The 14,518-nt window shown below is 38.4% G+C and overlaps 1 protein-coding gene across 1 annotated transcript in view; it reads right to left on the bottom strand.

Moving 5' to 3' along the window:
* Window positions 1–14,518, bottom strand: part of MED12L (mediator complex subunit 12L) — a 319,746-nt gene that overhangs the window by 37,962 nt on the left and 267,266 nt on the right. The window contains exons 27-36 of the mRNA XM_081234367.1: window positions 13,859–14,058; window positions 10,467–10,655; window positions 9,778–9,852; window positions 9,471–9,661; window positions 8,484–8,645; window positions 6,229–6,340; window positions 3,930–4,019; window positions 2,785–2,894; window positions 2,453–2,588; window positions 1,502–1,663 (exon numbers count right to left, since the gene is read on the bottom strand). Coding sequence (XP_081090493.1) covers window positions 1,502–1,663; window positions 2,453–2,588; window positions 2,785–2,894; window positions 3,930–4,019; window positions 6,229–6,340; window positions 8,484–8,645; window positions 9,471–9,661; window positions 9,778–9,852; window positions 10,467–10,655; window positions 13,859–14,058 — 1,427 coding nt within the window. The remainder of the gene's footprint in view (window positions 1–1,501; window positions 1,664–2,452; window positions 2,589–2,784; window positions 2,895–3,929; window positions 4,020–6,228; window positions 6,341–8,483; window positions 8,646–9,470; window positions 9,662–9,777; window positions 9,853–10,466; window positions 10,656–13,858; window positions 14,059–14,518) is intronic.

Genomic DNA, 14,518 nt, shown 5'->3' on the forward strand with positions numbered 1-14,518 from the left:
CAAGTTGATCTTACTATACTGAACTGTAAACCTTTGGAATCTATTGCTTTTATGATAAAACGAAACTTAGGAGTCAAGTTATAGTCAACCTCTAATTGGGTTGGACTTGATTCAATGCAGGCACCTTTCAGATACTTACTTGGGCAGTCTCTGAATAGTTAAGTAATATTATTACAGAATTAACTTGTACCAACAGGTACAAACAAAGACCTTCAATTCAAGCTTATCTCTACTGAGTGGAGAAGAAATGTTATTCTGTTTCTGAAAATAAAAGTTTCTTATTTTTAACATTAATTGGCACTGTCCCTTGGTCCTTTCCCTGGCACACCAAACTGAAAAAATTTTTCTTCCCAGTGACCCTGAAAATAACTGCTCATGTTACTTTGAATAACTTATGAATGCTCCTGTTCCAAAACTACACACACTCTTCCACGGTGGCTTCATCTAAAACCAAGGCTCACTTACCATCTGTATTTTGACTGTTTCCTAATATCTGTCTTGACATTAGACCTCTTTCCTGGGTGCCAAGACCATGTATCCAAATGTGTCACCACTGGAGAGCCCACCAGCACTGCGAAGTCAACCTGCCCCTGACTCTAGCCTTGCCTCTCTCCACAACCGTGCAGGTACCAGCACTCAGGGCGCTCTGATTTACTGCAGCGCTGCATTTTGCCTGCAAGCGAGAGTCTCTCATGCCTTTGCACAAACGCTTCCCTGTGCCTGTACCACACTCTGCCTTAACTCCTGGCTAACTCTTAATCTTCCAAAATGATTCAAGTGTCAATTTTCCTAAGGATCCTGTTCTGACTACCTACCCCACATCTGAATGTGTTGGCTACTTCTCAGCTTCCCCTAGCACTCCGTGCCAGGACACACAAACCTCACCACACTGTAATCATCTACTTCCTCTTAAGGGTAGGAACTTTGTCTTTCATCCCTGTGATCTCAGAAATCTGTGGCTGCTCAATGTTCATTGAAAGAGTAACTGACCACTCTTCTCATATTTTAGAGAACCATATTTAATATCTTATATAAATCAGGTGTTCATTAAATACTGTTCAGTTGATAAGGAGATAAAGTGCCATCACTTTAAAAAAATTTTGTTTACTCAAAACAGCTTACTACATGAAGACTTTTACCAATAAAAACTTTCTCATCTATTAAACGTATTCTGTTTCCAATTCTGCAGTAAAATCAAACCCGATCTTGGCTTTTTTTTTTTTTTTTTTTTTTTTCCATTAAGGTTTTACTTACTTTTCCCTTGGTGGGCTTCAGAAATTCACTTAAATTCAGGAACAGTTTTAAATGAAGATCTTCAAAGATCATTATCTGTATGATAATGCCAATAACCGTTGCATTTAAATGACAAGGATATGTTTTAAAAAATCAAGAAACAATAAAGTTAAGATGTTTTACATGCCCTATAGGAAGACAAGAAAATGCATTTTGTCTTTGTAAGTTCATGCATTTTTATATATAAGAAACAAACATTTACTCTTGCCTGTTTTTTGTCTATAGAGTCGAATCCAGCAATTTTGTTTCCTTTTGTGTCAATCAAGGAGCCCATAGGTTCACAAGTGATGACATCACATGTCTGTTTTGGCAAAGGTAGCAACTGTCGAACTTTGTCAATACTTTCTGACCGCTTGTCTCCTAGCTCTTTCTAAAAAAAAAAGGGAGAAAGAAGTAAGACAGAAATTACAATAAAGGCAAAAGTTAACAAGAAGGAAGTTCCATTTCCTTTTTTATAGCTGGAATGTTCTTTAACCTTGAAGACGGTCTATGGGGCAGCTCTCACTGAGAGTGGTGAGTATGTTTCATTTCTTCTATTTAAGTAGAAAATAGAACACATATAAAGACACCCTTGTTACACAACAAACATCAGAGTGCTGAAATGACAAAAATCCAGAGTAGTACTTGCAACCAGAAGGCAGGAGCTGCAGCACGGAACACATTCCCCAGTCCAGGGTCAGACCTCAAGGTAACCATTGGTTATTTTATTAGTAAGGTCATCGGGTATGTTAATTTTTTTTCCTGCATTGTTTGTTTACAGTTTATTTCAAAGACTGTGTTAGTGGCTGGTCAAATGAATCGAATTTAGAAATATCAATGCAAATGTTTATTTTTCAACTGCATGTTGCCAGTCGAAGGCCAAATTATCCTAAATCTAATGTTGGCATTTTGGTTATACATTTGATAAGGGATTTCTAAAGTTCCTTAAGAAATTAAATGTTTTATGAATATAATTATTTTAAGAAAAATCTCCAAGTTATATATACTTACAACTTTTGGGTACTGGGAAGCTGAGGTAAAGCAAATAGCAAAGTAATCACATTACATTAAGTTGAATGCAATAAATAATATCTAATTTAAGGAGTAATAAGATAACATTCACTAAATAACAAATCCATAAACAATGAGAACTCACAATATAAGCAGGTCACAAACTTACTTTCAGTTTCTTTACTAAGTTCATGTATGCACGTTTGTTCTCTTCAGATCCCCCTGGGGATGCGTTTGATAGGTCAGAGGCCAATGTTCCATTGATTAAAACACCCAGCATGTCAAGAACTGTCGTGAATAATTCACTAAGAGGAGAAAGAAAGCATTTGCATCTTAAAGCAAAACCAAGACACTCTTAACTCACTGCGCATTTTTATTTAAGGCACAGAATTATTAGCGGTACCTAAGAATATACGATGTGGAAGAATTTGTAGTCAGTATATCAAAGCCTTCACTACACACGCATGCAGCAGAATCAGTGTGAAATGAATAAGAACATACTTGTTAGTGTGCATGTCGACGGTTCCAGAAGTAATGATCTGAAGGAGAAGAAGGGCCCAATCTGTCGTCCACTGGGTGCTTCTCTGCACTGTGTCAAACATTCCTCCCACCTTGCACATAAAAAATACAATGAAAAATATGCACGGTGTTACAGAGAAAATACCACCCTCACCACTTTATGCAACCAAATTGTGATTGGTTTAAAAATTTTTTTAAAAGGTGCTCTAGTTTATGGATTATCCTGTCTTCTCTCTCACCTAGCTATATATTTGCCACTCTTTTTGGTTCCATTAGAACAGCAACTGGTCATTCCAAAAAAAAAAGAAAGGGGTACTCTCGTGTAGACATGTCATCAGCATGAATTACATACTAGTATAATTAGCTTTCTTTTGTTCCTAAATTTCGTGATATCCAGTTTCATGATGTAATTTTCATCTAATTAAAGCTGAGTAGATCAAAACCGCTGTGACTCAATAATCTACAACTTTGTGTTGTCAGTTACTATTGAATCTAAGCCTGTTGTCATAATAACACTTGGAAATACCCAGTAACAGAGGAGTGAAGATGAGCGGGAGGCTTGGCCCCCAGGACTGCTTGTTCACGTGAGGGAATTAATATCAAATATCAGGCAAGCCATCTTCCAGAGTGGCTTTTATCTGGGCTGTACACTGAGAAAAGGAAAAGTCAAAGGAATGTGCAGTGGGCAAGGAATTTGAAACTTCTATAAAACCTCCCTGTGGGATTTGTCCTTATGACCAATTTGATGCAAAGTCGGATAAAATTTTGCCTTAAAGGACATTTTAATACAGTTTTTAAGCAAGTATGGTAAAAGCTAACACATCTCCAATGAGCAGGTCTCTAAGACCTACTCTTGGCACAAATGGAAAACAGAGAGAAATTCACTGGGGGTGAGGTGCAGAAGGCAAGCCAATGCCTAAAATACACTGCTGTCCAGAAGCCAGACCAGACAGGAAGGACAGTGGCCAGGAAAACAGAAGGTTTGAGGGACAAGGAAGTAGTAGAGAGAGCAAACAGCAGGCCTCACCTGGTAATGGAAACTGTGACCTTAGCAGGAGTGGAGAGCTGGGGTTATGTTCACATTTAGATAAGTGTAATGAAGGGATAACGCTAGAGGCGTCTCTTACCAAATTGAGGCGGAGCTGCAATGCCTCGTGCATCATCTGTCGTGCTTTTATGTCATCTTGGTACCGTTCTTCTCTCCAATTACTTAAAATCTAAATCAGAAAATGAATGAAAACAACCCCCAAAACTTGTTTTCCCTGTTAAGTTGGATGTTTCTCATATGTAAAGTTAAATTGAGCTTTTTTACTGACGGTCAAAAACGACTTCTTAGTTTAATAAATTAAAAACCCAGGGGAAAATAAAATTTTGCTTTCCTCCCCTTCCTCCACGCAGACAGAAATCTGGCTATTTCTTTGCTTGGTATCTAATTACATACCCTGTTAAGAAAAATCTTATCTTATTACATATCCTGTTACTAAGTCTTAGAAAATGCTGTAGAGGGTCATCAAGTTAAGCATTAACAAAAATAAAGATTATTTTAAAAATGCATCATTAAACTGGTCTTATAAAGATAAGTATAAAGATAAAGACAGATAGAATTACATTTTATATCAGTCTTGTCCTATATTTCTAGGGACATGCTGTGAACCCTAGCAAAAGTATTATTCTGATGTTTCATTGAAGGCTTTCTAGTTTATAAACTTGTCTTCCTTGATAAAGATATTGTAACCTATTTTGAAAAATATGACATCTTGGACATCAGTGGCATATCAATTTATTAAGTAACTGCTTCCTCGCTGATTCAGACAAATGTTGGGAAGGGAAAGGTTGCTTAGCGAAGGCAAACCACAAGTGGGGAACACCCAGAATCAGATGATATAAGCAAAAAAAAAAAACCAAACAAACAAACCCATACTGCTATGCTCTGAAATACGGCACCTAATGAGAATCATCTCAAAAGAGCTGAAATGAGTCATATGCAGAAGTAACTGAGCCCAAGAGATCACCTGTAAGTACACTTCATGGTAAAAGGAGAGCACTTCCCAAATATCATCAAAAGATATGGATGAACCTCCCCCAAGGCAGGTGAAGCGTACAAGGCTGTTAACAAGACACACAAGCTGTCATGGAGCTGACATTCTGATAGCAGGACAAATAAAAATAAGTGGAACAAGTGGTATGAACCAGGGCAAGGGGATAGAGCATGACTGTGGTCCTACTTTTAGAGAGTGATTGGGGGGGGCAGGGGAGGTGGGGGGAAGGACTAAGGAGGTGACATCTGAGCAGAGACCTGAGGAAGTGAGGGACTGGCCATGCTAATAACTTCCAGGGAAGGGGAGAAAACACGCAACGGCTCTGCAATAAGAATTTGCTTGGTAAGTTCAAGGAACAGTAACGTGGTCTCTGTGTACAGAATGGAGCGAGCAAGGCCATGATGGGCAGGAAGCAAGGTAGAGGTGGGAGCCAGTGCCCAATCCTGGAGGGCCATATAAGCCTAGACCGGGAAGTTTTATTCTAGGTATAGTAAGAAACACTGCAGCATTTTGGGCACTGGAAAAAATATGTGGTTTACACTTAAAAAGGATCACTCTGGCTGCTGTCTAGAGAATAAGTCTCACATATCCAAAAGGTAGCAGATGACAAGAGGACCAAATGAGTTAAGTGTCTTGTTCATGTTCATCCAGTACCGTACAAGAAGACACGGTGTCACAGAATCACAGCCCCACGGGAGGCCTCCATTAGATGCTACCGCAGGACAAAACATCCCATATAACCCAATCTACCCACTGTGCTCCATTCTATACTTTCTAATTCCACTTGGATCACTCAGTTTCCTTGCGGTTCACAGGATATAAGTGCTCTGAATAGTGACCAGGAGAACTGGGACTGGTGGAAAGGCAAAGTCCGAAGTCTTTGTAAATGAACCAAAATGCCTTCTGGTTTATAAATGAGTATCTTGTGCACTTGACCAGCATCAGTCTGGCTCTTGCAGTAAAATTGAGTTTCTCAAGCTGAGACCCTGCCTGCTACATGCAAGCCCAGCAGAGGAACTGGAGAGAGGACCCTTTGTCATACTGCAGTGTCCCCTGCAACACAGATTGCTCCAGGACCTCTCCCGTGAGGCAGGGTCAGGAGAGGAGCAGATATGACAAAATTATGGGCAATCTGCAAAATGTGACTTTTATAGTCTACAGACATTCACCCAACACATAATTAATATCATACTATTGTTAATCTCATGGTGACTAGAATGCCAGGTAGGAGAATGGGGCATGGATGGTGTTCTCCTGCTTCTAATCAAAACATGTTGTGCCCTTATTTTAAGGGCAGTATTTGAGTTTAAGCTCAGTATTTGAAAGGAAAACAAATGAATGCCATTAGGAAAATAGCTGCCTGGCTCAATATTCTACTGTACTTTACCTGGTTAACCTGATTCTGCAGAGATGTTAGGAGGCCTTCTCGTTGTTCATCTTGTCCCTTAAGGCAGGTGAGGACCAGTGAGAGGAATGGTTGTTGACTCAAAAGAGACATACTACAAAGGAAGTAATAATAGCAGATCTAGTTAGAAAGAAAGGATTACTTCACGTGCAACATTGATGTCTTGCCCTCGGGTTATTGGCTCTTATCTATTTTACTGTTACAAAAGGGAGGGGAGTAGTAAATAGCCAGGACTACTTGAAAAGTTAAATCATATCTCTCACTAATATGGTTAAAAGTCACTGTAATACTTCTAAATAAGTTAATATGTTCTCTTGCCCTCGAAGGAATTCGCAAACTAGCATAAATTCGTACTGCATACGAGTGTGTCGGGGGGTGCAGGGAGAAGAGAATGTGTAGTTTCCATCAGTAAACTGAATTTAAAGGTACACATCAGGAGGAATGTCACTTTATACACAGAATAAGATGAAAAACATTTAAACTTCTCCTACACAGTATTCGTATTTTAGGGTCCAGGAAATAGGCCTATACAATTGTTCTGCTTGCTTTGTTTTTCAGCACATTTCTCAAGACCAAAGAGCTGGGTATGGGTACAGCTAATAAGTAAGGCGCGCACTGAGGTCTGAGCACTCCAACACCAGAGGGCTTGCTAGTGAGCGAGTGCACACCTCTGCTACATCGCACAGTCTTGACTTGAAAGTGGTTTGAAGACATCTGATAAAAAATCCATTTTCAATTGTCATTTTGGTAGTATTTCTTCCATGACCAGGAACAACTGACAAAGCATACTGACAAACTGACTTTGCCACACCGGAAAGGAAAAGTTTCTTAAAATGAGATTGAGGTCAAAATATTTCCATCTGCTTCATCTTACACTGGCAGAGCTGACAGAGACTCACTTGGGAAGAGCCATCTTCAAGCTCTGACACACCATCTCTGCTCCCTGTGGGAACTGTGGCAATGTACATGCCATCACCCATTAGCAAATCGACTGTGAGAATTAAAACTGAGTCATCTGGTTGATCAATAAATACTGGCAAAGATGACAAAACCACCAAACAGCATACACGCAAAGCTAGGTCAACACCAAAAGGTACCAATACTTCAGTTAAGAAAGGAGAGCGCAGACTCAGAGGCCAGACCACCTGGGTTTCAACCCCAGCTTTGCACCTCCTTAGCTGTGTGTCTTTGAGAAACTTACTTAACCTTTCAGTGCCTCTGTTTCTTCATCTTTTAAAAAGGATATAATGAGAGCACCTATCACATATGATTGCTGTGAGATTTCCACGTATGTGTATAATGAGTTTTATACAGAGGTTGGCATTTCATAAGGGCTCAGTAAATGGCAGCTACTAAAAAATGTTACTGATTAGGGGGCAAGAAACCTGTATGTTCAGAATTTTTGTTTTTCAATGTTAGGAATTTCCTTTTACTCCCGGGGCACTAAATTCATCATGGTTTCACATTAGAGTGTGCTTATGGTCTTTCTCAGTAACATGGTCAGTTATCCAATAACATTACTTGAAACCTTTTCTAGGGCATAAAATTTAAAAAGCATTCAACTTGGAGGCTTATAAGTTAATATCTAGACTAGAACAAGAGTCCTAAATGTTAAAAAGATTAGTAACTATTTCAGGGTCCAGCATGACAGAATCATAAATTATTCTATGAAACTGAAGCATAAGTACCTAAATAACAAGAAAAACAACAACAACAACAACAAAAGAACTGTTGAATACAGGGACCAAGTGGATATCCAGATTTGATTCAGCAGGTCTGAAGTCAGTATTTTTAATAGTGTAGCAGTGATTAGGGTACACAGGCAGAATTGAGAGCTAGTGTACTAAATATTATAACCTGGGATCTTTTTTTTTTTGCGGTACACGGGCTTCTCACTGCTGTGGCCTCTCCCATTGCGGAGCACAGGCTCCGGACACGCAGGCTCAGCGGCCATGGCTCACGGGCCCAGCCGCTCCGCGGCATGTGGGATCTTCCCGGACCGGGGCACGAACCCGCGTCCCCCGCATCGGCAGGCAGACTCCCAACCACTGCGCCACCAGGGAAGCCCAATCTGGGATATTTGAGGCACAGAGATTTGCCTAACAGAATATTCTCAGTTCCATATAAAGATGAAATTTCAATGGACTCTGAGCACAATGAGCCTGTGCATCTGTAGAATATTGGATTTTCTCGACTGTTCTTTAAATTCTCACATAGAAACACACCTTCAGACGTACCTTTTCTGTTTTTGTCTGTCTCTTTCCTTTTTGGAAGAAGAACCCAAGTGCTGTCCCTTCTCCAGCTCCTCCCCAGCAGCTTTCAACACTCTTCCCTGCACAGAAGTCGGCAGCCTAGCAATTAGGGGGGCTACCAGCCACACGCCCCTGCGTTCAGAGGAACTAAAATCAGAAAAAGATGTTATACCCAAGGAGGCATCCTTTTTCTCTGCTCTCACGGTTCTACTAGAAACTCCAGAGCATAACTTTTATGCACAAGACACAGATTATTCTAACATTCCCCCTTTTACTCCTACACTATCTTTCCTCTTGCCAGATACCAGACACTTGCACACACTTTTCAGTCATACTTATGGAAAGCAATAAAAGGTGGGGTTCTGAGAGGATACTATAACTAAACTTTTTTTGAAATCTAGAAAAGTGTTTTTCTATGATTCTGGCTCTCTGAGCAGTAACAGTCCTTTTGTCTAACAAGCGATATACTTTTCTGTCATGGTTAAAATATGAAATGTTCTGATTATGTTTAAGCATGTAAATAACCAATTTTTAAGGGTTCAAAATTCACTAGTTATACTTTACACCTAAATGATGAAATACAGGTCTATCTGCCTTTTATGATTATCATTTGAGCAAAACTGCCAATTAATAAAGATGGCAGAAAGAGTGTTTCTTAGGAATAAACATATTAGGAATACCATGGAATAGAGCAGCCTCACGGCACACTAGAGAAATTCTTCTGTCCTGAATGTCATCTGTGGTTCCAAGGAGTCGGGCCCTGCTCAACCTAATATTTAGAATACTAAGATATCAGCCACCCCAGCAGCATGGCCCTTTAACGTATTAAATAATGATAATGGACACTTACAAGTAATTATTTTCTTCACAGTCCTGCAGCTTTATGAAAAAAATAACTGCATTATGAGAATAAAATGTACGGTTACATGTGAAAAATTAATGATAGCCTCATAAAACTACAGAAAAAAATACCTTAGAAATGTCTTTATTCCATTCTGTCTTGTGCTACTCGTATCGGTACTTCCAATCCCGTTTGGGTTGAAGAGGCCCATACCCGAATTAGAAGAGTTATTGTTCAGGTCGGCCGACTGCTGGAATACCTCTATTGTTGCCTTGGCAATATTGTCCAGTAGGTTGTTCATTTCAGCCACTGAACCAGAGCCCTGGAATTAGACGCAAGAAAACCAGCACACATGTGTTTTACTTTATCCTCAAACACCAACGTGGTTTTGCTTTTCATAAAATTTTATACACATACACGCTTTCGATATATACTCACAGGGTCCTTCAAGCACTGTTTGATCATTAACTGAAGTTCCAGCCAGGACTGCCTCAGTGTCCACTGCTCAAGATTCTGGGGAAAATGGAGTTAACACATTAAGAATATTGAACATGTTTTAAAATATAATAATTCCTCGCACTATTCTCTTTCTCAAGAAACAGAGGAATGATCACACACAATAAAGGGATTTATATGACTCAAAAGGCTTCCAAGTCTATTACATATGCTCATGATAGACACAAAGAAATAAATAGGAACATTAAAATAATGTGCCTTACTCACCTAGGCACTGTAAATGAATAAGGCAAACATTTCTTCTCCCAAAATCTATCTAACCAACCACATAAAAAAACGGTTTCGATGTTTTTTTTAATAGTATACTTAAGACAGTCCCTCTACAAAGCTTATTTCTCATGTAAACACAGTACTGACTTAACATATCAGTATTTATATAATGGTTATACACAATTTGCAGTATCTGTACTACCCAGCAATAAAGTGTGGCAATTACACAAAACAGAAAATTGGGGGAATAAAAATCCCCATTTTTCAAATCCCCAAAATTAACTGAAGTTAAGAATTACTTAGCAATGACAAAAAAAAAAAAGAGGCGCAGTAACTCTTGCTATAAACACAAAGAATGTGTCAAATGACAAAAACACAGTCTTTACATTATTACCGCTCACCTGAAGAATGCGTTTAATGTGCTGTCTTTGAAGGTTGTCCCCCTCCGTACATTCTTTAATGCCATGAGGATAACAGATCAGCTGCAATAATTTCTGTGCTTGCATATTTGAGAGCACAGGGTCCAAAATAAGTTCTTTGTCTGTGCATAATCTTTCAGGTTCTTTTAAGCAATGTTCTCCTACCCATTCCTAAAAATAATGCGGCAGTTATATTGACAGGCAGAGACTTTCAATATGTATACATAATATGTACTAAACTCATGGTGCACAATAGAAAGCGGACAGGAATCTTCCAATTTAAAAAATATTAGATGGAAAAAGTGGGAGGGAAAAGGCTTACAAGCAAATTTTCTAGTACTTTGACTTCTTAAAAATACAAAGTAGAATCTTGGTTATAGAAAATTTTTAAAAAGGAATGCAAAAAAAGAAATATGAAAAAATAAAGCAGGGGCAGAAAAAGCTAAATAAAGAAAATACTGGTATGTGTTTTCAGTCGGAGAATAAGGCCTTGCTCTAAGTAATGTTTTGTAATCATTTTTTTTAACTTGCTATATAACAGTAGTGATTCTATATTATAATATGTATTCTTCATGTTTATGGAATGCACTATAATATATTCCACTGAATAGATAGGACATAGTATAACATTTAGAAAATTGTCTTCCTTTTTTGATATCATTATGAATAATGTTACCATTGTAAATAAATATTTGTGCACATCTATTCTCTGTACAATTATTTTCTTAGGATAATTTCATAGAAGTGCAATTGCTGGGTCAAGGAGGATAGCAAAAATTTAAGGCTATTGATGCATATGGCTAATTGACCTCTGGGGAGTTTCCACCAAGTTAAACTTCTTCTAAACAGCTTTTCTTCATCATTTTTTCAAAGGCAAATTCTTGTACTAAATGGGGTAAGAAATCATCAGAAGTACTAGAGCCAAATTTGAACCCAGATATGTTTCTGATGAAACCTGTTTCTTAACCACTTCATCAGTGGCTCAATGCTGGCTGTCCATTAAAATCACCTGGGGAGTTTGTTAAACTTCCAAACCCAGGCCCCATATCAGAGCAATTAAATCAATCTCAGGTAATGCTACCCAGACATCAGCAATATTTTAAGCATCAAAATTTTTTTAAACTCTCCAGGTGACTCCAATGTGTACCCACAGTTAGAAACCAATGCACAGCTCAGTACACTCTCAACATCTATATGACTAATAGCTAACTTTTACCATGGTTACAGTATACCTTAAGAAAAACATGACCGTGTCAACATTATATCTATAGCAAAGTGAAAAAGAGTATATATGGTAGGCCTTTTTATAGAAGGAAGGAGAATTTAATAAAAAATGGAAAGAAAAACCAGAAATAATGAAATTGATCACCTAGGGCAGGGAGGAACCCAGGATAGAAAAGATGAGGGAGGGAGATGTACATCTCTCTGAATATACACTATTGCTCCTTGACCTTTGGAAGTATGTTACTCTAAAGACAGAGCTAGGGTAGAAAAAGAAATCTAAACCGAACACAAACAAAACCAAGTAAAATCAACTCTATTTCAAGTGAATAACATATCCACACTGGAGGAGAAAGGTCAAATAACTTTTTAACATAATACTGTAAACGCTTAGTGAAAAAAGAGCTACAAACAAATCCTCAACTCCTTTTAGTAGGCTGGTTTTCATAGTGGTATAGGTGTAGTAATTCTGAAACTACTTCAGGTGTTTTGTAGAATTCAACCAATGAGTAAATGGTTGATGTTATTGGTAGCCAGGGTTCTTACTGTGGAAGAAGGCGGTATTAATATGGAATGAGGGAATGCAAACAAAAATTTGTGCAGTTTGATTGGAATTAGAGGTATCGGTATAAACTCGTGATTATACACACACACATTTATGTACATGGATGTTTTCTTCCCCCTAGATCTGTCTGCTGAAAGGGCCTAGAAGCAATGAACACACATTGCGCATAGCAATGAGCAAACATAGTGCTCGGATCTTGGTTTCTAAATACCATCCTCTACTAAATGGAACCAGGGTTCCATGAAGGAATGAGTAATTCCAGATTTGGGGCAGGGAAGTATAAGATAGGCCAGAAAGTAAGAAAAGACTTGTTATTAAAAAAAAAAAAAAAAGAGAGAGAGAGAGACGTGTCAAAATAACACAAGAGTCAGCATGAAAAGACTGATTCACACTGGACAAATGTGGGATAATTTGAACATGAAAATAACTGAGGACAGTATATTATAACCTATATTAAAAAAAATGAAAGAGTGGAAGGAAGGGAGGGAGGGAAGAAAAGGGTAGGCTCTTCCTAGAGTAGAATGCAAACTGATAAATGTGGAGGGAGTGGAAGAGTTGGGAAAAGCCATTTTGCAACCACTGTAGTAAAGACTGGTGTGGACAAGAATCAAAATGGATGCTGTATGTGAGGTGGGGGAGTTTGATGAGGAACAGAAAACTTGCACTGTCTCAGAGTGTCTCCCCAAAATTGTTTATTAATTGCAAGGGAAAAAATAATAACTATACAATCGAAAAATCAAAAAACCATACAATGGAGACAACTTGATCAAAATTAACATCTCCAGTGAGGTGCAAATGAACCTCATGTGCCTTCAGATGTGATTACCTGAGAAGAACGTAACATACTTCTACAGTATCCTGGCCAGGAAAGCATAACCTGAAGCTAATCTACAGGAAACTTCAGACAAAGCCAATACTGGGACAATTGACAAAACTGGAATGTGGCCTATAGGTGAGAAAAAATTACCATACCAATGCTAAATTTCCTTACTTTTTTTTTTTTTTTTGCATTACGTGGGCCTCTCACTGTTGTGGCCTCTCCCTTTGCGGAGCACAGGCTCCGTACGCACAGGCTCAGCGGCCACGGCTCACGGGCCCAGCCGCTCCGCGGCATGTGGGATCTTCCCGGACCGGGGCACGAACCCGTGTCCCCTGCATCGGCAGGCGGACTCTCAACCACTGCGCCACCAGGGAAGCCCTAAATTTCCTTACTTTTGATAACTGTATTTTGGTTATGTTGATAAATGCTGTAATATTAAAAAATAAACAAGAATAATGTATGCCATCTACTCTCAAATGGTTCAGTAAAAAGAAAAAAATTTAAAAGTATACGAGGCCACATTCACACACACAAATACAATTATGAAGCAAATGTGGTAAAATGTAAAAAATTACTGAATCCATATAAAAGGCATACTAGGGCTCTTTATAATTATTACAACTTTTCAGCAAATTTGAAATTATTTCAAAATAAAGTTAGCAGGAAAAAGAGGACCACATATGTACAAGTTTCCTACAATATTGGGCATTTCTCTCCAAAGAACAGTTACATACTCAAAGTTAAAGGCAAATTAAACCTGAAGAATACCTGTTGACAGATAGTCCTCAGTACATATCTAGCATATTCTCTTAAATTGGCAGTTTCTATGGAAATGCTTTTCCCACAGGATTTTGAATTTTGTGAGGCAGTCCAGATATCATCAGCATTTCCATCACGTCGTAAACCCCTCATGGTGAAGTCGTCATTCTTTAAAGAGCTGACATTGTTACTGCCAATTTTGGCATCTCCTAAATAACAGAATCACAAAAGCAAAATCATAGACGTTCAAAATATTGCCAAATATTTGGGAAATAAATAAGGCAAGCATTCAGGGATTTAAAATATATGAATGGGATCATCATTGCATAGTCAGTTGTTCAGCAATAGAGAGAAGGGATTGAGAGAGTAAATGCTAGAACCCTGAGAAGTTTCATCAGACATGGGAAAAAAAACAACCAAACAAACAAAAACATGTTCAAGACTCATTCGTTTACAGAATTAAGTATGCTTTCACCAAACTTGGCAAGGCCATTATGAATCACACTTAATAATCACAGAACATTGATTTCACCGATATTTCAAGCATGAACGTATTCAAATTCATTTGACTTATAGACAAGGAAAAAATGGGTTACTCACCCTTCTAGATGTCCCTTTTCCATTTCTTCTCTTACAATGACTTATTTTCTATCCATAGGTCAAGAGAAA

This window comes from Mesoplodon bidens, assembly GCF_964165515.1.
Source record: "Mesoplodon bidens genome assembly, chromosome: 5".
Taxonomy (NCBI): Eukaryota; Metazoa; Chordata; class Mammalia; order Artiodactyla; family Ziphiidae; genus Mesoplodon; species Mesoplodon bidens.